Raw genomic sequence first — 23,210 nt, forward strand, 5'->3', positions numbered from 1 at the left:
GGGGATCTGGAGTCCGACTTATTTTAAACAAGGTCTTGGTTGATTCTGAGGCGTGTGAATAGGGAAATGCTTCTTCCAGCCCCTCCCACCCCTGGCCCCGCCCTTAGATTCTAAGAACCAAAAACTCTTCCTTCAGCCTTGCTTCCGCCCCAGGAAGCAGAGGGTCCGCCTCGCAACGTCCGATTTGAGTCGGCTCCGCCGATCTGGATGAAAATCAATGACTAAGGATCCAGGAAATACCCACCGAGAATGTTGCTTCTTCCGTGGGGAACATAATTTAGAGCTGGTGTGACTTCCTTCAAAGACTGGAGTGACTTCACTAAAGGACACAGTAACAGCGGGTCCAGGCACAGCTTACAAACTGCCCCGGCGAGCGCCCACTCCCCTGTCCGCCCGCATCTGGCCTGAGGTGGACAGAGTCACCTGTGTTCGCTGTGGTGCTCGAATGTGCAGGGGACAAGATGTAAAGGAGAGACCGGGAAAAGGAGGGCGGGAAGGGAGAAAGGGTTGAAGAAAGGAAGAGAGAAGATGGAAAAGGGTGGGAAAATCTACAGGGGAAATAAATTTTAAAATATATTTTTATTATTTCTAACTTATATTTATTCTTTTTGTTGTTGTTGTTGTTAAATTATTTATTTATTTATTTATTTATGGCTGTGTTGGGTCTTCGTTTCTGTGCGAGGGCTTTCTCTAGTTGTGGCAAGTGGGGGAGTTGCTCCGCGGCATGTGGGATCTTCCCAGACGAGGGCTCGAACCCGTGTCCCCTGCATTGGCAGGCAGATTCTCAACCACTGCGCCACCAGGGAAGCCCTATTCTTTAGTTCTGTCATTTATTAAAATTTTACCATAACTGTTTGATCTCCCTCTGAATACGTAAAAGGTGGCTATCATCGTTATTGCTGGACTACCTGAGAGTAAGTTGCAAACCTTAGGACTCTTTACCTCCAGATGTGCAGGGTGTAGCGCTTAGCAACAAGAACAAGGTGTTTTGTTTGTTTTGTTTACCTAACCAAAGTACAGATTCCAAAGAGAATAATAGTTTTAAAACCAACTTGGTTGGGGCATACTTTACATACAACCTATATTTCTTTATTCTCTTGAATATTTTGTATAGATCGTTAGGTTTCCTTGAAGGTTTGGTAGGACTTAACCTCTAAAACATTCTGGATAACGCTGAAGGGAAACAATTTTTATAACTGCTTTAACTTATTGACTTGTAGTAAGTCTTTTCCATTGACATAAATTTCTTCAGTTTTAAGATTGTTTAAATCTCTGCTTTGTCTGCAGTGACATATCTCAGATATGTTTTGTTCTGAATTTTGCCTATTTTCTCTTTTTAAAATAACTATTTCAATTCAGTATTTTACTTGGTTTTCTTCTTATAAATCCTCAGCTGATATTTTTTATTTATTTATTTACTTATTTTTGGCTGCGTTGGGTCTTCATTGTTGCACGCGAGCTTTCTCTAGTTGCTGAGAGCGGGGGCTACTCTTCCTTGCGGTGTGCGGGCTTCTCATTGTGGTGGCTTCTCTTGTTGCGGAGCATGGGCTCTAGGGGCGTGGGCTCAGTAGTTGTGGCGCACAGGCTTAGTTGCTCCGCGGCATGTGGGATCTTCCCGGACCAGGGATCAAACCCGTGTCCCCTGCATTGGCAGGCGGATTCTTTTTTTTTTTTTTTAACATCTTTATTGAAGTACAATTGCTTTACAATGGTGTGTTAGTTTCTGCTTTATAACAAAGTGAATCAGTTATACATATACATATGTTCCCATATCTCTTCCCTCTTGCATCTCCCTCCCTCCCACCCTCCCCATCCCACCCCTCTAGGTGGTCACAAAGCACAGAGCTGATCTCCCTGTGCTATGCGGCTGCTTCCCACTAGCTATCTATTTTACATTTGGTAGTGTATATATGTCCATGACACTCTCTCACCCTGTCACATCTCACCCCTCCCCCTCCCCATATCCTCAAGTCCATTATTTAGTAGGTCTGTGTCTTTATTCCCATCTTGCCATTAGGTTCTTCATGACCTTTTTTTTTTTTTCCTTAGATTCCATATATATGTGTTAGCATACTGTATTTGTTTTTCTCTTTCTGACTTACTTCACTCTGTATGACAGACTCTAACTCCATCCACCTCATTACAAATACCTCCATTTCATTTCTTTTTATGGCTGAGTAATATTCCATTGTATATATGTGCCACATCTTCTTTATCCATTCATCCGATGATGGACACTTAGGTTGCTTCCATGTCCTGGCTATTGTAAATAGAGTTGCAATGAACATTTTGGTACATGACTCTTTTTGAATTATGGTTTTCTCAGGGTATATGCCCAGTAGTGGGATTGCTGGGTCGTATGGTAGTTCTATTTTTAGTATTTTAAGGAACCTCCATACTGTTCTCCATAGTGGCTGTATCAATTTACATTCCCACCAACAGTGCAAGAGTGTTCCCTTTTCTCCACACCCTCTCCAGCATTTATTGTTTCTAGATTTTTTGATGATGGCCATTCTGACCGGTGTGAGATGATACCTCATTGTAGTTTTGATTTGCATTTCTCTAATGATTAATGATGTTGAGCATTCTTTCATGTGTCTGTTGGCCATCTGTATATCTTCTTTGGAGAAATGTCTATTTAGGTCTTCTGCCCATTTTTGGATTGGGTTGTTTGTTTTTTTGTTATTGAGCTGCATGAGCTGCTTGTAAATCTTGGAGATTAATCCTTTGTCAGTTGCTTCATTTGCAAATATTTTCTCCCATTCTGAGGGTTGTCTTTTCGTCTTGTTTGTGGTTTCCTTTGCTGTGCAAAAGCTTTGAAGTTTCATTAGGTCCCATTTGTTTATTTGTGTTTTAATTTCCATTTCTCTAGGAGCTGGGTCAAAAAGGATCTTGCTGTGATTTATGTCAAAGAGTGTTCTGCCTATGTTTTCCTCTAACGGTTTGATAGTGTCTGGCCTTACACTTAGGTCTTTAATCCATTTTGAGTTTATTTTTGTGTATGGTGTCAGGGAGTGTTCTAATTTCATACTTTTACATGTACCTGTCCAATTTTCCGAGCACCACTTATTGAAGAGGCTGTCTTTTCTCCACTGTATATGCTTGCCTCCTTTATCAAAGATAAGGTGATCATATGTGTGTGGGTTTATCTCTGGGCTTTCTATCCTGTTCCATTGATCTATATTTCTGTTTTTGTGCCAGTACCAAACTGTCTTGATTACTGTAGCTTTGTAATATAGTCTGAAGTCAGGGAGCCTGATTCCTCCAGCTCCATTTTTCGTTCTCCAGATTGCTTTGGCTATTTGGGGTCTTTTGTGTCTCCATACAAATTGTGAAATTTTTTGTTCTAGTTCTGTGAAAAATGGGCAGGCGGATTCTTAACCACTGTGTCACCAGGGAAGTCCCTTATTTCTCTTTTCAAAGCTGCTATCTGTAGGGACTTCCCTGGTGGTCCAGTGGTTAAGACTCCATGCTTCCACTGCGGGGGGCGTGGGTTCGATCCCTGGTCTAGGAGCTAAGATCCCGCATGCTGTGTGGTGTGGCCAAAAGAAAAACAGAAGAAAAAAAAAAAGCTGCTATCTGTAGGCTGAGCAATCAGCAGCGGCTGATGCCAGGTCGGCCTTGCTAAGTGGAAAGCCATATTGTTGAGCCCATGCAGTCTTTGTCCTAGTTGTCATGGCCACTTTGTGCAGGGAGGGACTCCATAGCAAACCTTGTGGTGCTGGGGAGACAGACAACGGGCAAGTACTTACATGAACAAATGAGCATTTCAAACAATAATAAGTGCTATGAATATGAAGAGAAAAAATAAATGACAGTGATGTGGTAGAAACTGGCTGTGTGGGGAGGGGTGGCATTAGATGGGGGGCAGGCAAGGCCTCTCTCAGGAGGGATGTGGTGCTGAGGCCGGAGTGAGGTGAGGAGCAGGCTGTGCAGCCCCCTGGGAGGAGCACGAGGGCGGGCACAGGGTGCGCAGGTGCGGAGGCTGGAGGGAGCCCAAGGGAGGATGCCGCAGGGAGAGGCCAGGCCTGGTGGAGCTTGGATTTCACTCTAAATCAGTCGAAAGTCCTTAGAGTACTTTTAAAACTGGGGACAGCCACACGATTTGACCATCCATCAAATCACACCCCCCACCCGATTACAAGCAGCCCGCACCACATACCTTCCCTCTTCTGGGCATCTACCCGTGCACACCCGCATCTCCACTCACTCTGCTAATGGCCAGAGGTCCATGAACGCATCTCTCCTTCACCTCTCAATTTTCCAACTTTATTTTGCTCAAGGTCCTGACCGGCCAGTCAGTCCATTAGCTGCTGCCCATGAGTCATTCATGCACTACTTGGGGGGATCATTCACACTGTCCACCTCCCAGGGGCCTCCTTGGGTTTTGATTCCTACTTCCTGGCTTGACAGCCATTCCCCAGACTATTCTTGTGTCGGCTTCCAGGCTCACTGCTCTCACTTTAGCTTCTCTCCTTTATATCTGATTCACAGGCACACATTTCCTTGAATTTTTAAAAATTGTAGTGATTTTTTTTCATTTCAGCGTTTCTGAGGGCTTTCAGTAAGAAGAATTCTATGTTAGCTTAGAGGAAATTATTTCAAAAATCCACGAAATTATAGTTTCATGAAGGACAACACCCATAGAGAGGTGGGCAGCTCATAAGTGTGCAGTGGATTTTCACCAAGTGAACATTGGGGTAAACAACACTCACATCAAGTAACATGTCCAGCATCCCAGGAAACCCTCTTGAATCCTATTCAGTCCTAAAGGAACCTCCCCACCCCACCCCTCAGAGTAATCATTATCTTGATTTTTAACACCATAGGTAAGATCTGCCAGTTTCTGATTGGAAAGAATTATACAGTGGATGCCCCTCTGTGTCTGGCTCTCTCACTCAACATTATGTCACCGGGTCTCACCCCTATTGCTGTGTGTGGTTGTAATTTATTTACTCTCATGGTGTTCCATTATATGAATAGACCACATTTCTCGTCCTCTACTGTTCATGGGCATTTGTGTTATATCCAGATTTTACAAATCGAGCCGCTATGAATAATATTTTCATATGTTTGGCACACATATGCATGCATATTTATTGAGTATATAACTAAGAGTGGAAATGCTGGTGAGTGAATGTTTGGCTACCAGCAAAGACGTTTTCAAAATATTTGAATCAATTTGCTCTCCAACTAGCAATATGTAAGAGAGATAATTAGCCCAAATTCTTGCCAACAACTGGTTTTGCATGACTTTTTCATTTTAACCACTCTGGGCAATGTGCAGCGATGCCATATTATGGTTAATTTGAATTTCCCCTCTGACTAAAAATGTTGAGCAATTTTTCATGGATTTACTTGTCATGTAAATATCCTCAATAGGATGATGGACTAGACAAGTTGTTAATGACTGAATGGGACTCTAGTCATGTGCCAGCCTCTTTTAACTGTTATGGTCCTTCTGCTCTAAAGGATCTGTGGTCAAAGACGGGGGTGGCCTGTGGTATAATAAAAAAGAAAAAAAAAAAAGAAACTTGGTCTTTGTCCCTGCACTTGGAATCTCTTGAGTGATACGAGTGTCTTCGGGGTGCTAAGGAGATAAGTCTTTTCTGAGAGGTCCTAGAAGCTTCAGGATGGGGGCTGGTCACCAGAAAGAACAAGCCATGATCAGAGGTTTGGAACTTTCAGCCTCACTCCCTGACCTCTGGGGAGAGGGGGGCTGGGGGATGAGGTCAACCAGTAATGGTCAATGATTTGATCAATCATGCCTACATCATGAAACTTTCATTAAAAACCCTAAAATGATGGAATTCACAGACCTTGCAAATTGATGAACACATCCACATGCTGGGAGAGTGGCACACTTCAACTCCATGGTGACTGAGGCTCCTACACTCGGGACCTTTCCAGACCTCGACTTAGGTACCTCTTCATCTGGCTGCTCACTTGTATCAATTATTATAGACTGTAATTGTAAGTATAGCATTCTCCTGAGTTCTATGACTTGTTCTACCAAATTATCAGACTTGGGGGGAACCCCTAGCTTTTCAAGTCAGACAGAAGTGCAGGTAACACAGGGACTTGATGCTTGCAACTTGCTTGTGAAGTAAAGGAAGTCTGCGGGACCGAGCCCTTAAACCTGTGGGGTCTGATGCTAATTCCAGGTAGCTCGTGTCAGAATTGAGTTGAATTGTAGGACACCCAGTTGGCATCTGAGAATCAGAGGATTGTTTGTGTGAAGGAAAAAATCCCTCACCAGCTCACAAAGAAATTCAGAGTAAGAGTAATAAGCAAGTAAATCTCTAACTTGGATGACATTTATTAGTCACTTGTTCTTTCAACCAAACCCGAGTGCCTACAATGTACCAGATCCAGTTCCAGTCTCAGATCTTTGCTCTAAGAATTGAAATTTGATGTTCTTTTTCCATCCCTCGCCACCCCCGTACCTGATTAGGAAAATTCCTAGATTAGGAGAATTCCACACTAAAAGAGTCTTGGTAGGAGGCAGAGAACACCTTCCTCCATAAAAGAGGAAAACCCACTTTCCCAAACATTCTTGCAGGTGGACACAGCATGGAGCTCAGACCCCACCCACCACTCAGGAGACCACATTTCAGGCTCTACTCAGGACGTGGTGACACAGAGAGGCTGGGACTGAGCAGAATGCATTTGGCAAGGCTGGTGTGAGTGGGAGTTACACAACCTCCTGTTGTCAGGAGCCGCAGTGACAGCCGTCCTCGCCGCAGGGTCCACGTCCAGCATGCGGGGCTCACTGTGTGAGCAGTGACATCTGTGCCCAGCAACAGGGGCCAATGTTCCTATGTGGGACCTGGCCTAGGGTGGACACTGTGGATTCTGTTCCCGTGGAGCCTCAAGCCTGCTTCTGTGGCCTTCCCAAAATGATATGAGCCCCCATATCATATATATATGGTACTTTCTGCCTAAATTAGAAAAATTTTGGATCCTATTGTTTGCTCCAAGAGTGAGTGAGAACTCAATCTGGAGAATAATTTCAGAGAGCAAGGATTTCATTACGCTGAACCACTTCCTAAGTCTTCCACCTGACTTCCACCCATGGTAGAGAGAACTACATGTATTTCTCAACATCATATCTCATAATTGACAATATAGGTACTCCCTTTTCTTTCTGAAAAAAACAAAACAAAACACTGTTAAATGTGGATTTAAGACCCTTCTCTGGCCACTCTCTGTCACTGACCTTGGTAGTTCCCAAAGTGGCTGAGCACCAGGATTGCTTGTGGGGCTTCTTACAAAATGCTCAGGCCTCTCCCCAGGACCACCTTCTCAGAGTATTAGGCACAAGATCAAGGAATTGGGGCTTCCCTGGTGGCGCAGTGGTTAAGAATCCACCTGCCAATGCAGGGGACACGGGTTTGATCCCTGGTCCAGGAAGATCCCACATGCCGCAGAGCTACTGAGCCCGCGCACCATGACTACTGAAGCCTGCACGCCTAGAGCCTGTGCTCCGCAACAAGAGAAGCCACCGCAATGAGAAGCCCGTGCTCTGCAGTGAAGAGTAGCCCGTGCTCTGCAGTGAAGAGTAGCCCCCGCTAGCCACCAACTAGAGAAAAGCCCACATGCAGCAATGAAGACCCAATGCAGCCAAAAATAAATAAATTTAATAAATTAAAAAAAAAAAAAAGATCAAGGAATTGCTTATTTAACAAGCCCTATGTGTGAGGCTGATGCACAGCCACGTGGGAATTCTGGTCTGAATTCTTGCTACTAAAAGTGTGATCTGAAGACCAGAAGCATCAGCATCAACCTTGTTCTAAACCCAGAATCTCATGCCCTACTCCAGACTTCCTGAATCTTAAAAAGATGTCCAGGGGTTTCCTATACAAAGCAAAGATCAGACTCCCGGGTCTCTGTGTCTTCTAGACGGGGTGTCAGAACCACGCAGTCTGCTCAGCTGTGTGATCTGATCCGATCACATAGCGCTGGGGGGTCCGGGGTTCAGTCCTTGTTCTTCCTCTTCTACAGCCATCACTCCCTCCCTTGGAGACTTCATCAGTTCTCAAGGCTTTAAATATCATTATGTGGCATCGCCTCCCAAATCTATTTCTCCAGCCCAGACATTGCTGTTAAACTCCAGACTCATTTGTCCAACTGCTAATCCAACTACCTGGCTTGTATTTCTAATAAAATCTCAGCTCAACATCTCTTAAACCAAATGCCCATAATGCCCCCTCTCCCCCAAAATTTGCTCCTTCGTCTTCCCCATCTCTGGTGAGAGTAATGCCATCTTTTTACTTACGTAGTCCAAAATTTAGGGTGTCCTCCTTGACTCTCTTTCTCATACTCCAGATTTAATCCTTTAGCAAATGCTGTAAAGTCCACCTTCAGAACGTGTCCAGCATCTAATTACTTCCCATTACACCCACTGCTCACACCCCAGTTGAAGCAATGGCCATCTCCAGCCTGGACACCACACTATTTTCCCACTGCTTCCCTACGTCCTCACTCCCTCCTTGCCTCCCAGTTCTGTTCTCAGCACAGCAGCCAAAGTGATACTTTTAAAGGTGAAGTCCAATGGAATATACTCAGCCATAAAAGAGAATGAAGTAATGTCATTTTCAGCAGCATGGATGGCCCTAGAGATTATCATACTAAGTGAAGTAAGGACAGAGAAAGACAAATACCATGTGATATCATTAATATGTGGAATCTAATTTTAAAAAAAGATACAAATGAACTCATTTACAAAACAGAAACAGACTTACAGATATCAAAACAAACTTACAGTTACCAAAGGGGAAACGTGGGGGGGAGGGATAAATCAGGAGCTTGGGATGAACACACACACACTACTATGTATAAGATAGATAACCAACAAGGACCTACTGTATAGCACAAGGAACTCTATTCAATATTCTGTGATAACCTATATGAGAAAAGAATCTAAAAAAGAAAGAATATATGTATATGTATAGCTGAATCACTTTGCTGTACACTTGAAACTAACACAACATTGTAAATCAACTATACTCCAATAAAATTAAAATATTAAAAAAAAATCAAGAAGTCATACCATGTCCCTCTTCTGCTCAAAACTATCTTATAACTCCCATCTCCCTCAGAGCAAACGTCAAAACCCTTCCAACATCCTCCAGGCCTACATGGTCTGGCTGTACCTCTGATCTCATCTCAATTAATCTCTGCTCCTGCCATACTGGCCTCCTCACTTTAACTGGGACACACAGACATGCTTCTGCCCTGGTGCATTTGCCTGGAGGTTCCCTCTGCCTGGAAAGAACCTCCTCCAGACATCCTCAGGGATAATTCCTCATGTCCTTCAAATCTTTCCTCAAAGGTCACCTTCCCAGTGAGGCCCACACTGACCGCCCTAGTAAAATAGCCATTTTCCCTGTCCCCATACTCACACTCTGGATCACCTCCTCCACTGCATCTTTTCCATTGTATGTATCCCCTTGTAACAGAACACTTTCCTTATTTACTATGCTGATAGCACATAGTCTGTCTCTTCCCACTAGAATACATGCTCCACAAGGCCAGCAAGCTTTCTGTTTTTACTTCAATGATGTTTCCCAGATGCAAAATATTGTGTCATATATCTGGCACACAACGGTATCAGTTGAATGAATGTTCAAGGTAAAGCACCTCCCTATTCTAGAGACAGCATCTTTACTAATGTGACCTCAGGCCAAATGCTGTTTTGTGGCAGCTACAGCACAACATCTACTCACATTGACATCAGTGCTGCCGGTGTTTTTCTCACAAGTGCTGCTCTCCCCTTCCCACCAACCAACCTTCCTCCACACTGCCTCCCACAAGTATATTCTTCTTTTCAGAAAACAATGATCTTTGACTTATTGGTCCTATTTTCCAACCAAATATAAACCTAAATTAGACTCTGCTTTACATTTTTTTTTTCTTTTCTTTTTTTTGGCCACACAGGGTGTGGAACTTCCCTGACCAGGGATCAAACCCAAGCCCCCTGCAGTGGAAGAGCAGCATCTTAACCAATGGACCACCAGGGAAGTCCTAGACTCTGCTTTATAAATCCATGAGTTTGTACTGGAGCCAGCACTGGGATTGCTAGAGCTAAGGGCAGGGAGAGTGGCGAGCAGAGCAGAATTCCGACAGGAACTTACCTAAGACGAGACATTATGGTTTCCCGCCTTTCTGCTAATTCCAGAATCTGGATCCTTTGAGAAGGCTGGGGGAAATATGGAAAGAACAATCAAACCCTAGACAAAGGGCAAGAGCTGGATGAATCTGAAAATCCATCTCTGGACACCACAGACTCTCCAGTGTGCAGGGGCAGCCTTGGGTCTTGTGGGGACCACGACTGGCAAAATGACTCCTCCAGCTGTCAGAGGTGGGGGACACCCAGAGGAGAATAAGACACAAACTCAGGCAAAAACCTCTAAAGAAACAAAGAAACAACAAATAACACCCAAAAGATGGGGGATGAGGACTGGACACAGGCCTGAGCCGAGGCTGACCTGGTGACTTCCTCTGAGATCACAGCTCCTGGTGGGACAAAGTTCTACTGAAGGGACAAGGACAAAGGAGCTGAGAAGATGTGACCAGGAGTGACCACATCAAAGCCCACGATGCAGTGAGCACGGAGTGGGCACAGGCCGCGTCCACGCTCGGCTCCTCACATCCTCCTCCTGTCCCACCTGCGACAGACAGAGCACAGCAAGCACACGGATTCTGGAAGGTTCTCAGTGCTTCCATTTATTTCCTCTCTCAAACTTTAGGAATCCTCTCCTTTATTATCCCATCAACCCCTCATGGCAGGAATTAGAAAAAAAACAAATTCATATATATGGATTTTATTTTCAATAAGGATATAAGACATTATTACTCAGTGCAACACGAAGTTAAGACAGGGATTGAGGTGGCCCAGCCCTGCCTCTGCTGGAACAGGCAAGTGGATCAGGGAAGAGAACACAGGTCAGGGTGGGGAGGGGTCGTGGTGGGCAGGGGTGGGCCAGTCTCCCCACCTCCTCACATTATGCTACGAGGAACACAGACACATTCAGATGCAGCTGCAGAAAGAAGAGTCACGGGATCTGAAGCCACAAAGTGGGACCGTGCATCACTCAGTCCCCACGAGGTTGCTGTCTCACACTGTGAAAGAAAATAATCATGAACAAATTCAGGTCAATCATGTAAGTACTGACCTTCCCAACAGCCCCCCACATGGTCAAATGTCCCACTCAAAGATCCCCACCACCCGGGGAATCCCCTCGGCCCCAACACCTCTCCCAATTGAGGCCCTCCAGGGTCTCACCTTTAGGATCCGTGAGAGACACATTAGAGCCCTGGGCACTGTCACTGCCTGGGGGAGAACAAAACCAGGACGTGGTCAGAACCCACAGGAGAGAAACTAGAGAAGGAACTTTAGGAGGGTGAGCCCCCCATGGCCTCCTCTCTGCACCCTCACAAGGGTCTCAGGAATCACACCCCCTCCATACTCACTTGCAGCCTGAGCGTAGCTCCCTCCTTTTTCACCTGTAAGAAGAAAACATCACGTGAGAGGCCAGGGAAAAGACTGAGTTGAGATCCTAGAGGAACCCCCTAGTCCTGGACCACAGAGAACTTTCCAGAACTGTAACCAAAATCCAGGACAGGAGCAGGAACATGAAGAAAGGAGATGTGGGGGGACTGGACCAGCTGCCCTCCTGGGACTCTGTCCTTAGCGGGACCTTCCCCCTCTGACCTTCAAGTGCTGAGAAACAGGCCCCCAACTGGAATTATGAAGGTGAAAAATCTGTCTTTCATTTTCACATGTACTTTACAAAAGGGTAAGTGTTAGCACTCAGCTCCATATTCCACATGTGTGTGTAGGGTACTTTCCAGTTATGAGGCAGGCAAACTTCTACCTGGGCTTGAAACCCCCCAGTGAGACAAGAAAACTCAGATCCCTCCCTCCCTTCCCTACCTGAGTGCTTCTTCCTCCAGATCACAGCTCCAGCCACCACGGCTCCAGTGACCACCAAGAGAACCAGGCCAACAATGAGGCCCATGATGGGGACGGTGGGCTGAGGAGGTTCTGTGGAGGAAAGGGAAGGGGCCCTGACCTCAGGCTTGAATCCCGACCTTGTTGAACGTGTCCAGAAGGGCTCCTGCTTTATCTGAGAAGCTCCATCTCCCATCTCCCTCCTTACCCCATCTCAGGGTGAGAGGCTCCTGAAGCCCCTCGTGCTGCACATGGCACGTGTATCTCTGCTCCTCTCCAGAAGGCACCACCAGGGCCGCCCACTTCTGGAAGGTTCCATCCCCTGAAGGCCTGGTCTCCACAAGCTCCATGTCCTGGATCTGATCCTCTCCATCACGTTGCCAGGTCAGTGAAATCTCCTCAGGGTAGAAGCCCAGGGCCCAGCACCTCAGGGTGACCTCACGGTCAGAGATGGGGCGATGGGTCACATGTGTCTTTGGAGGATCTGAGGAGGAAGAATCAGAAAATTCACACTTAGTGTTACCTTCATGGGCCACTAAAGCAGCATCATGTGACCATCCTGAGAATGGACAGCACAGTGGGTTTGAAAATAACGAGCACAAACACCAGACACAGGCCTGGACTCCGGGGTCTGGGAAAATCTCCCAGTCCTTGGAAAGTTCTAGAATAAGGATGAAAGCCAAGGTAGGAGGCTCCATGTAAAGGGGAGAATACAGAGTAATGGTCCTGTCTTTGGTGGAGGCTGAATGACTCAGAAAAGCTGGAGTCAAGCCTCCTAAGATGTCCTCAGGCTGAGAACAGGCCTTGAGAGAGAAAGTCATGGTTCACAAGATGGGGGTCAGGGTCAAAGGGCACCGATGATCAGTTATTTCAGGGATGGTTTCCGGCTTCTTCCCCAAAGAGACTGGATTCCTTAACTGTCTTTCAGAGAAGTGAGGCCACCGGCGAGTCACTGTCTTGTACAGAATATGAAAACCTGGGCGGATTCCTCCCTCTCCCGACAAGAAGTTGGGGCGGTGTTCCCACAGGGACCCCATTTCCTCTCCTTGTGCGAAGCCAGCTCCAGCCCGAGGGGAGACCAGGGAGGCCCCGCGGCTCCTCGTACCTGCGCGCTGCAGCGTGTTCTTCCCGGTCTTCAGGTATCTGAGGAGCGCCTCTACGCATGCCCCGTCCAGGTAGGCTCTGTTGCGCTCCGCAGCACCAACCGTCTCAAACTTGCGCTTGGTGATCTGAGCCGGCTCGTCGGCCGCGGTCCAGGAGCGCAGGTCCTCGTTCAGGGCGATGTAATCGGCGCCGTCGTAGGCGAACTGTCTGTATCCGCGGAGGAGGCGACCGTCCGGCCCCACGTCGCAGCCGTACATCTCCTGGAGGGTGTGAGACCCTGACCCCGCCCCGACCAGCCGCAGTGATTAAACCCAAACTGAAAATGAAACCGGGTAAAGTCCCCGCGGCCTGTTCCCGGGTCGGGGACCGGGGGGTCCCGCAATGTTGGGGTGACCCTCGGACCCGGAGACTCAGGGCGACGCCGGCCCGTCCCTGGGGATGGGGGTCGTGACCCGGACCCGGTCCCGCGTCGCTCACCGGCCTCGCTCTGGTTGTAGTAGCCGCGCAGGATGTTCAGGTTCGCTCGGAAAGTCTGTGCGTCGTCCTTGGAGATCCGCGTCTCCTCCTCCCAATACTCCGGCCCCTCCTGCTCCACCCACGGCGCCCGCGGCTCCTTCCTCGGATTCGGGGCGTCGCTGTCGAACCGCACGAACTGCGTGTCGTCCACGTAGCCGACGGCGATGAAGCGGGGCTCCCCGCGGCCGGGCCGGGACACCCCAGTGTGGAAATACCTCAGGGAGTGGGAGCCTGGGGGCGGGGGAGGGGTGACACCCGGTCCGATCCTCCTCCCGGCGCGGGTCCCCGGGTCCGAGGTGGTGGGGTCTGGGGGGTGGGGGGCAAGGGGCGGCGTGAGACCTGAATGGGTGAGAGGAGGGTGTAGGGCACTGGAAGGGACAGGGGAGCGGCCAGAGCTGGGCGGCGAGGTGAGGGTGTGGGCGGAGAGTTGCGGAATTGCTCCTCCCCTCCCCCCGGGTCTTGCCCCCCAGCCAGGCGGTCCCCTCGCTCCTCCCCGCAGAGGCCGTTCCCTCCCGACCCCGCACTCACCCGCCCAGGTCTCGGTTAGGGCCAGGGCCCCCGAGAGCAGCAGGAGGAGGGTTCGCGGCGCCATGACCCGCATCCTCGGGGTCTGAGGAGACGCTGAGTTCCGGCGGGTCGGTGGAAACTTCGTAACCGGGAACCGCGGGGACGCCGATTGGCTTCTAGAAACCGGACACGCAATGGGAGTGAGGACTGGGGCGTCGTCATGAGTATCCAGTCAGGAGGGTTCGACACAGGCTGTGAGAGAGAAAGTGAAACTCAGGGGAGATGAAGAATCCCCAACACGGAGAGTCCCCGCCCCAGACACCGCCCTCAGAGAGACCCTGTGAGCCACACTCGAGTTCTGGGACTTTGCTCTGATCCCGCTCCTCCTGCACCGAGTGCTCTTCGTCACATTGTCTCTCTGAGTCCTGACCCAGGGGCTGTCTGAGGAAACCAAGAAGCCATGCCCAGATTGGGCTCAGCCAGTTTTTCCTCCAGTGTTCTTTCTGAAACCATCGTGGCTGAACAGGACCATCTGCCTCTCACCCCTTATCTCTCACCCCTTGGACTCTTCTAGAAGAAAACTCACCCGCTAGGGACCTTGATGCCAGAGAGTGAGGTCTCCCTCGGAATGGAGGTGGAGGAACAGGGGTTTTGTGCTTTAAACCTGGAGAAGTTGTTCCTGAAAACACCAGAGAGATTCCCATATGGATCAGTTTCCTTTGTGTTTGTTAACTATAGCGGGGAGCACAATCTTGATGATCCACAAACATCAGGAATCTAATCTGTAAAACTGATTTTGGCCCTTACCAATATAGAAATGTGTCTAAATAGCACTTCCAATCATACTCACAAAGCTCCTAAATTTTACTTTCCCAAACCATGTATCAGTGTCTCCTGTGTTGCTGTGTTTTAAAATTGTCTTCATTCCATATCCCTGAGTTTGTGTGAGTTGAAGAGGAGCAGAAAAATACCACCCCAAAATATATCATTTTGGCATATTGATTATTTTGAACTGAAGTTATGATGAAATAAAATTTATATTTTAAGGCAAGACAAGAAAAAATTAAACATAAAATTCTCTCTCTGTGCTTGCTTGGGCCTCCTCCCTCCCTCTCTAATGTGCCGTGTGTGTTCCCATTACACATTAACCAAACTTCCTCAAAGATGGGAGTGCCTGCTCAACCATAAAGATCAACTTTCTTTTTTTCTTCGGACGCTAGCAGTGTAACTTCTTAAAAGAATAGCATTCTTTCCCAGCTCTGTAGGGGGTCATGGTGACTTGCTGCTCACTTGTACGCTTTGTACGTACTTACCTGGACTATGTACCCTTGGTGAACTTTGTGTAAAATATCAGTATGTCATTTTGATGTATGATCCTTTGTCTCGAAAATGTATGTGACTGTGCCTTTGACTTCGAACAGGCAGAACAGTTCTCAGAGCTTTCCGAAAATCTGCTTCCCAGGTTATAATCCTCAGTTTCGCTCAAATAAAATTCCCTTTTTTCTTCTTAACTTGATAGTTAATTGAATTTTCATTAACAGTTACTTAGGAAACAGCAATGCAAGAAGGACATTCTGACCGCCCTTTGTCTCCTTGAAAGCAGGAAGTAAATCTCGCATGTCAAAGGTACCCTCCCTGTACCAGGAGGGTAGAAGGCAACCTTAACACCAGAGGTAGGGAATTTAGGGCCAAGAAGGCTGTTTAAAGGAAACTTCTTACTTCACTAATTTACTGCCCCAAGGCCCAATTTCTTTGTCTTGTCAGTTCTTCAAATTTTTATTGTTTGTCTAAAAGGTATAAAAGCTGCCTGTTTTGGTCACTTGGGTCTCATATGTCTATGAACTCCCATACATATGAAATTAAGTTTATTTTCTCCTGCTAATCTGTCTTATGTCAATTTAATTATTAGACCAGCCAAAGAACCTAGAAGGAAAGAAAGGAAAAGTTTTCCTTCCCTACAGATCCTGGACATAATATCTTCAATACATGGAAGCACAATGTGTTACTGTGTATTTCAACTAGAAGACTGTGCAAATTTTAATCACCCCAAAGGTGCAAGTATTCAATGCAGTCAAAATGCCCTTCACCAACATTCATGCATTGCATATGTTTATGATTAACACCTAAGGAACGTACATATTTTGTCGGGGCACTTGGTATTATTTTCTTTACCCTGATTAACACTGCAAGGCAACTGGTTTTATGCAGCCCCACAGAATGTAGTAAATGCTATCTGCAAAGAATATCCTGCTAAGCCTGTAGATATATATTTATTAAAAATCCGGGGAGTTCCCTGGTGGTCCAGTGGTTAGGACTGGGCACCTTCACTGCCGTAGCTTGGGTTCAATCCCTGGTCAGGGAACTAAGACCCCGCAGGCCACACAGCCTGGGACAAAAGAAAAAAATTCTGGCCATGTGGGATCCTTGGGGAGCTGAGGATCCCTGCTACCCTTTGTGGTGCTCTCTTCCTGCTGCCTTTCCTGGCTGGCTTCCACCCCATCCCCACAGCAGAGCCTACATTAGTGTTTGGTTGAATAACTGTGAGCAAGGTGAATAACCAGGGGGGTGGTTATTAGAAGTCCTTCATAGAATCTGCCTATCATGGCTTGGTTCTTCCTTTTGTGTTTAATTGGGTCACAGCTAGAAACTGAAGTTCAAGTTAATAGAGTGTTTGAATAGTAATGAAATACATCCTATTGGGACTTCCCTGGTGGTCCAGTGGTTGAGAATCTGCCTTCCAATGCAGAGGATGCAGGTTCAATCCCTGGTTGGGAAACTAGGATCCCACATGCCACGGGGCAACTAAGCCCGTGCTAGAGAGGCCGAAACAAGAGAAGCCCGCGCACAGCAACTAGAGAAAGCCTGAGCACCGCAAGGAAGAGCCCGTGTGCCACAACAAAGACCCAGCGCAACCAAAATTAAAAAAAAAAAAAAAAAAAAAATCCTATTAGCCATTTAAGAAGGAAATTCTTCTTAAATCTTAAAACCAAATGACATGTTTAATATCTTATAATTAATTTAGAGCAAACAAAAATTAAAGTACAATAATTTATTTTCCTTCTGAGACACTATATTAGTTACCTACTGCTGCAAAATAAATTATTCAAAACTTAGCTGCTCAAAACAACAAACATTTATTATCTCCCAGAGTGTTTCTGGCTCTGGGCCTCTCTAAAGGAGACAATCAAGTTGTCAACCAGGGCTGCATCATCTGATGGCTTGACTAGGGCTGCAGGATTCACATGAAACACGGCTCACTCGTACGGCTCTTGGAAGAGGGCCTCAATTTGCAGCCACATGGACCTTTCCATAGGGCTGCTTATGACATGGCAGCTGGCTTCCCCCAGAGCAAGTGATCTGAGCGAGAGAGCAACAAAGATGGAAGCTGAAGTGAGTTTTATGTCCTAGACCCAGTGTCATACACCATTACATCAGCATTACTCTATCAGGTAGAAGTGAGTCATTAAGTGCAGCCCACACTCAGGAGGAGAAAATTAAGCTCCACCTTTGGAAGGGAGGAGCATCAAAGCATTCATGTATGTGCTAAAACCAAAATTAAAATTAAATATTTTTTCAGGATTTAAAAAATCAAATACGGGAGTATATGGTATATACACTTTAACCATACTAGATAATGCTATTTTGATTTCCAAAGTGCTCGTACCCAACACAACATTGTAAATCAACTATACTTCAGTAAAAACATAAATTTTAAAAAAAGTGCTAGTACCAACTTAAGCTTTTACCAGAAATGTGTAAGAGTTCATGGAGCTGATGTGTTTGCTCTGAAAATGAAACAAACTCAGCTTGGGACTTCCTTGGTGGTCCAGTGGTTAAGAATCCACCTTCCAATGCAGGGGACATGGGTTCAACCCCTGGCTGGGAACTAGGATCCCACATGCCACAGGGCAACTAAGCGTGCTGCAACTACTGAGCCTGCGCCACAACTGGAGAGCCCACACGCTGCAACTACTGAGCCCGCAAGCTCTGGAGCCCGCGTGCCACAACTAGTGAGAAGCCTGCGTGCCGCAACGAAGAGCCCGCATGCCGCAACTAAGACCCGATGCAGCCAAATAAATAAATAAATATTTTTTAAAAAGAAACTAACAAACTCAGCTTAAGGAAAGGAAATAGGAGTTGAAAGTCACTTCCTTGTTTGCAGAATCACCCACGCATTTTCTTTTCTTCCTTTATTTTACTTTTATTCCATATACCTTGGCATTATAATTTTAGCATATACAGATAATGCTTCCTTTCAGTATAACCACATAGTATTATTTTATGTGTTTGAAACATCCAGTAATAAGAATAAAGGAAGGAGGAGAGGCGAGAAGGAAGAAAGCAAGGGGGAAGGAGAAAAGACAAAAGAAAATAAAAGTAAAAGAAAGAAGAGGGGAAAAAAAGGAAAAAAAAAAGAAAGAAGAGGAAGAGAGGATTTGGAAATGAGTATAAATAACATTTTCAAGGTGAAAGGAGATCAAACAGATTTAGGCAATACCTATAGAATAATAGAGACTTAAGAGAGCTTTGTTAGTTATCTATTGCTGTGTATCAAACTACTTCTAAATCTTAGCAGCTTAAAACAGCAAACATCTATAGTTAGTCAGACAGAGAAAGACAAATATCAAATGGTATCACTTATATGTGGAATCTTAAAAAAAATGATACAAATGAGCTTATTTACAAAACAGAAATAGGCTCACAGACATAGAAAACAAACTTCCGGTTACCAAAGGCAAAAGTGGGTGGGGGGGGATATAAATTAGGAGTTTGGGATTAACATATACACACTACTATATATAAAATAGGTAAACAGTGATCTAATAGCACAAGGAATTATATTCAATATCTTGTAATAACCTATAATAGAAAAGAATCTGAAAAAGAATATTTATCAATATATATGTATTTACTGAATCACTTTGCTGTACACTTGAAACTAACACAACATTGTAACTTAACTACACTTCAATTTTTAAAAAACCAAACATCTATCACCTCAAAGAGATAATACGAAACAAGCAAAATGGAACAGATGCTGGTAGGAGAAGTTGGATAAAGAGAAGGATTTTACAAGATGGAATAAGTAAACAGGTTGTTGGTATACAGATGGAAATTATTTTGTTAGTCCCAGTCCTCCAAGAAACAAATGCCAAAATAGGATTAAATTCAGCAGAATTTTATTAAACATCTGTCAGAGAATATGGAGAGGGAACCAGAAAAGATGAGAGTCAGCAGACCAAGATGCAACTCTGATCGAAAGTGATGGACAGAAGGAGAGGTTTCCTGGACTATCCAAGACCACCAAAAACAATCTAAGCGAAGTTAAGCAACGCCAGAGGGAGTCCTCAAGTCACAGTTGGTCATCAGAGGAGTCCCATGTCTCCCAGGAATGAGCCTCCCATAGTGTCCCTGCTGTGACCAGTTACTGTCTGGGAACAGCCCACGGGAAGCAGGGCCTCCGCACAAACGCTGCCATAGATTTCAGAGCACAGGAGCATGGGCCCTGTGCCTTACCTGGGAGTGTGACCCAAACCTTCACACCTGATGGGTCTGGGCCTCTGGAAATCAAACACTTCTGTTATTGGACTTAATTACATCCCTCCCAACCAAATTCTTATGTTGAAGACCTAAAGACCAATGAGACTCTATTTAAAGATAAAGCCTTTAAGGAGGTAATTAAGGCTAAACAAGATCATAAGGATGGAGCCCTAATATGATAGGACTGGTGTCTTTATAAGAAGAGCAAGAGACACCAGAGATAGCCTTTTTGTTTTCTTTTTTTTTTGGTTGGGGTGGTGGTGTGGCCATACCGAGTGGCTTGTGGGATCTTAGTTCCCCGACCAGGGATCAAACCCGGGCCCTCGGCAGTGAAAGTATGGAGTCCTAACCACTGGACCACCAGGGAATTCCGTCTCTCTCTTTTTCAATTCCCCTGTGCTCACAGAGGAAAGGCTGTGAGAAGGTCACTGTCTGCAAGCCAGGAAGAGAGGCCCCACCAGACACTAACCCTGCTGGCATCTTGATCTTGGACTTCCAGCCTCCAGAACTGTGAGCAAATTAATTTCTGTTTTTAAGTCTCCCAGCCGATGGTATTCTGTCATGACAGCTTGAGCAGCCTTTCTCAGGCTGGGTTGCTGCATTTGTCTGTTCAAATTACAGGGAACGTGAGAGAACCAGGAAGCGCCCAGTCTACCACCACTTCTGAATGGATTCCTCCTGCCCTCATTGTGTGATAGTAGCTCCACCCCTTTCTGCAGATTAGGGTAAATTACTCCTGCCTCGAGAAGAGGGAACTCCTCTTCTCACCTGCTGGTCTCTGGGCACATGGAGTCCAGACTTCCCTGGTGGCAACAGTAATGTGTAGAGGTGTAGTTCCATGGTATCCTTGTGGTATACCTTATAAGAGTGCCCCTTTCGAGAACCAGGACCTCCAACCCTGTGGAGATGTGAAGGCAGGAAGTGTAAAATCCCCCAGTGGGTGATTGGAAGTAATGGTAAATGGAGTGACACCTGTTTCCAAACCTTGGTCCTGGACCCACCTTATTTTCCTATTGAGAACATGGCACTATATAAAGGTCTCTGATTTAATAATACACTGCATCCAGAAAGATGTAACTCCATCCCTTCAAGATGTTTCCTCAAAGCTGGAGCTTTAGTTGCATCTTCAGAAGGCCTGTCCAGCATTCTGTGTGGCCAGCAGCCCCTGGGTGGTGCAGATTGTGATATGACAGGTGGATCTCATGGTCATGGCCCAGCCTGCACCTCCTTCACTGTGAAGCTGGCCCCTGGTCGGATACTCTGCTAAGAGCAATTCCAAGTCTGTGCATCAGGAATTTCAATGGCCACCAGGTAGCGGTGCTGGCTAAAGTTCTGAGGACTGGAAAAGAAGATCCGTACATGGAATAGGTGTCTGTCCCAGTGAAGATGAACCTCTGGCCCTGCAAGGATGGAGAGGACAGAAAGCAAGTCAATTTGTCAATTAGCAGCTAGTTGGTCACTCAAGAGATAGTGCTATATCAGGGCCCGGTATTGGTCTCTAATGCTGACAAGTTGAACATTCAGGGGAAGGTGTCGGAATTCTAAAGTCAATGTTCACCTGCTCAATGTCCATGCCTCGGCTGAACAGGTTGGTAGCCACAAGAATTCACAGTTGAAAATCTTTAAACTGTTGATACTGAGAAAGCCTTTGTGAGAAATGAAAGCAGAAAAATGTTGAAAGTCCCTTCTTTTAATGGCCTCTTTTCCTCGCAAGGACACAGAGCATCTTCCCCATCTCTGACTCACCTCTTCTCCTGGGGCATCCCACAGTGGATGGCAATGGCTGGGAAGTTTTGCTCCACTAGGAGGCGGGCCAGGGCAATGCAACGCTGCACAGACCTCAAAAGGATCATTACGTGTTGGGTGGGGGGTGGCGGTGAGAATGAAGGGATATGAGCTCCCAGGCAGGCTGCCTTAAACTCCTTGAGCTCACAGCCACCCTTAGACATGGCCCTGTCCACCAGAGGGCCCAGGAGCCAGCCCCACACACAAGTGTGCAAGCACTAGACCTAAGATTCCCAAGGCCCTGCAGCCCGAAACCCCTGGACCCAGCTCCACCCATCACTGGGCAGGCACCAGCCCCAGGACACTCTGGGCCCCAGCACTATCCACCAGCAAGTCAATACCAGCCTCGGGACCAGCCTCACATATCAATCAGCAGGCACCAACACCAGAACCCACTAAACCTCAACTGCCCCCACCAGTGAATGGATACCACCCCCAGGACCACCACAGCCCCGAGTCTGACAGGGCAGGACCCAGCCCACCAACCAGCAGGGCGATGCCAGCCCCAGGTCCTGCTGGGCCTCAGTGCCATCCACCAGCAATACAACACCAGTTCTGGGATACCTGGGCCCAGCAGCCAGAGAACCCAGGTCCTGGCTTTGCCAGCCAGTGAGCCAGCACTAGCCCCAGGGCCCAGTTTCACCCACTGGTGAGTGGGCACCAGCCCTGGAATCATCCGGACCCCAACCCCACCCACCAACAGGTGGACACTGGCCCAGGGACCAACACAGCCCCGCAGCCTGCATTGTCAGGACCCAGCCAACACACCAGCAGGCTGGCACCAGTCCCGGGACTTCCTAAGCCCCAGCCCTGCCCACCAGCAGGTTAACTCCTGCTCTGGGACACCTTGGACCCATCAGCCTGCTGCCCTGAGATCCAGCCCCATCCACCAGCAAGTTGACACCATCTTTGGGACCCCTAGGGTCCCGCAATCAGAGACCCCAGGACCCAGCTCCACCTCCCAGTGAGCGGGCACAAGCCCTGGGATCCCCCATGCCCCGGCCCCACCCACCAGCAGGCCAACACCAGCTTTGGGATACCTTAGACTCCTCAGCCAGCCACCCCAGGATTCAGCCCCACTCATCAGCAGACCAACACTAGATCCAGGAACCCGAATCCACAACCACCCCCCACCCCCGAACCTGGATCTGACCACCAGTGAGCCAGCTTTAGCCCCAGGAGCCCCTGGGATCCCACACAAGCTACCTCATGACCCAGCCCTGCCAAACAGCAGCCATCAGCTTCTGCACAAGGCAAGGCCTGGCAATCAACAAGACCAGGGGTCAGCCACGCCTACCAGACGGTCCACAGTAGTCAGCCCACCACAACAGAAGGACTCACACAGTCCACATAGGGGGCACCCCTAGAGCATGTAGCTCTGGTGACCAGAGAGGAGTGCACAGCTGGGATGCATAATGTCTCCTACAAAAGGCCACTTTTCCAAGATCAGGAAATGTAACCAATCTATCAGATACATAGAAACAAAAACAGCAAGTTAGCCAAAATGAGGCAACAAAGGAGACCAGAAATCAACTACAAGAAAAAATCTGCAAGAAACACAAACACATGGAAGCTAAACAACATGCTAATGGATCACTGAAGAAATCAAAGGAAAAATTTAAAAATACCTAGAGACTATTGAAACAAAAACATAATGATCCAAAATCTATGGGACACACAGAACTAGAACAAATAATCCTAAAATTTATATGGACCACAAAAGACCCGAAACTGCCAAAGCAATCTTGAGAAAAAAGATCAAAGCTGGAGGTATCATGCTCCCTCATTTCAGATTATTCTG

General features: G+C 46.9%; 1 protein-coding gene across 2 annotated transcripts; it reads right to left on the reverse strand.

Moving 5' to 3' along the window:
- Positions 1-10,810: 10,810 nt before the first annotated feature.
- LOC309638921 (BOLA class I histocompatibility antigen, alpha chain BL3-7-like) lies at positions 10,811-14,490 on the reverse strand. 2 transcript variants are annotated; one of them, XM_082415457.1, is made up of 8 exons: positions 14,105-14,353; positions 13,538-13,807; positions 13,062-13,337; positions 12,165-12,440; positions 11,939-12,049; positions 11,476-11,508; positions 11,288-11,335; positions 10,811-11,124 (listed from the first exon to the last, which is right to left on the reverse strand). In XM_082415457.1, exons 1-8 carry the CDS (start codon positions 14,175-14,177, stop codon positions 11,120-11,122), a joined length of 1,092 nt encoding a protein of 363 aa, XP_082271583.1. In that variant the 5' UTR covers positions 14,178-14,353; the 3' UTR covers positions 10,811-11,119. The 2 variants fall into 2 exon arrangements, with proteins under 2 accessions (XP_082271583.1, XP_082271582.1); XM_082415456.1 differs by having other exon boundaries at positions 11,036-11,335; positions 14,105-14,490.
- Positions 14,491-23,210: the final 8,720 nt, after the last annotated feature.

Source organism: Balaenoptera physalus (assembly GCF_965194825.1).
Source record: "Balaenoptera physalus genome assembly, chromosome: 11".
Lineage (NCBI taxonomy): Eukaryota > Metazoa > Chordata > Mammalia > Artiodactyla > Balaenopteridae > Balaenoptera > Balaenoptera physalus.

Bases quoted from the DNA above. Each gene is read 5' to 3' on its own strand.
- LOC309638921 (XM_082415456.1), bottom strand. From the start codon at position 14,177: ATGCGGGTCATGGCGCCGCGAACCCTCCTCCTGCTGCTCTCGGGGGCC. The intron at 13,338-13,537 runs GTGAGCGACGCG...GGGCGGGGTCAG, and splicing joins CTACAACCAGAGCGAGGCCG to GGTCTCACACCCTCCAGGAG. The intron at 12,050-12,164 runs GTAAGGAGGGAG...TTTCCTCCACAG, and splicing joins GCCTCTCACCCTGAGATGGG to AACCTCCTCAGCCCACCGTC.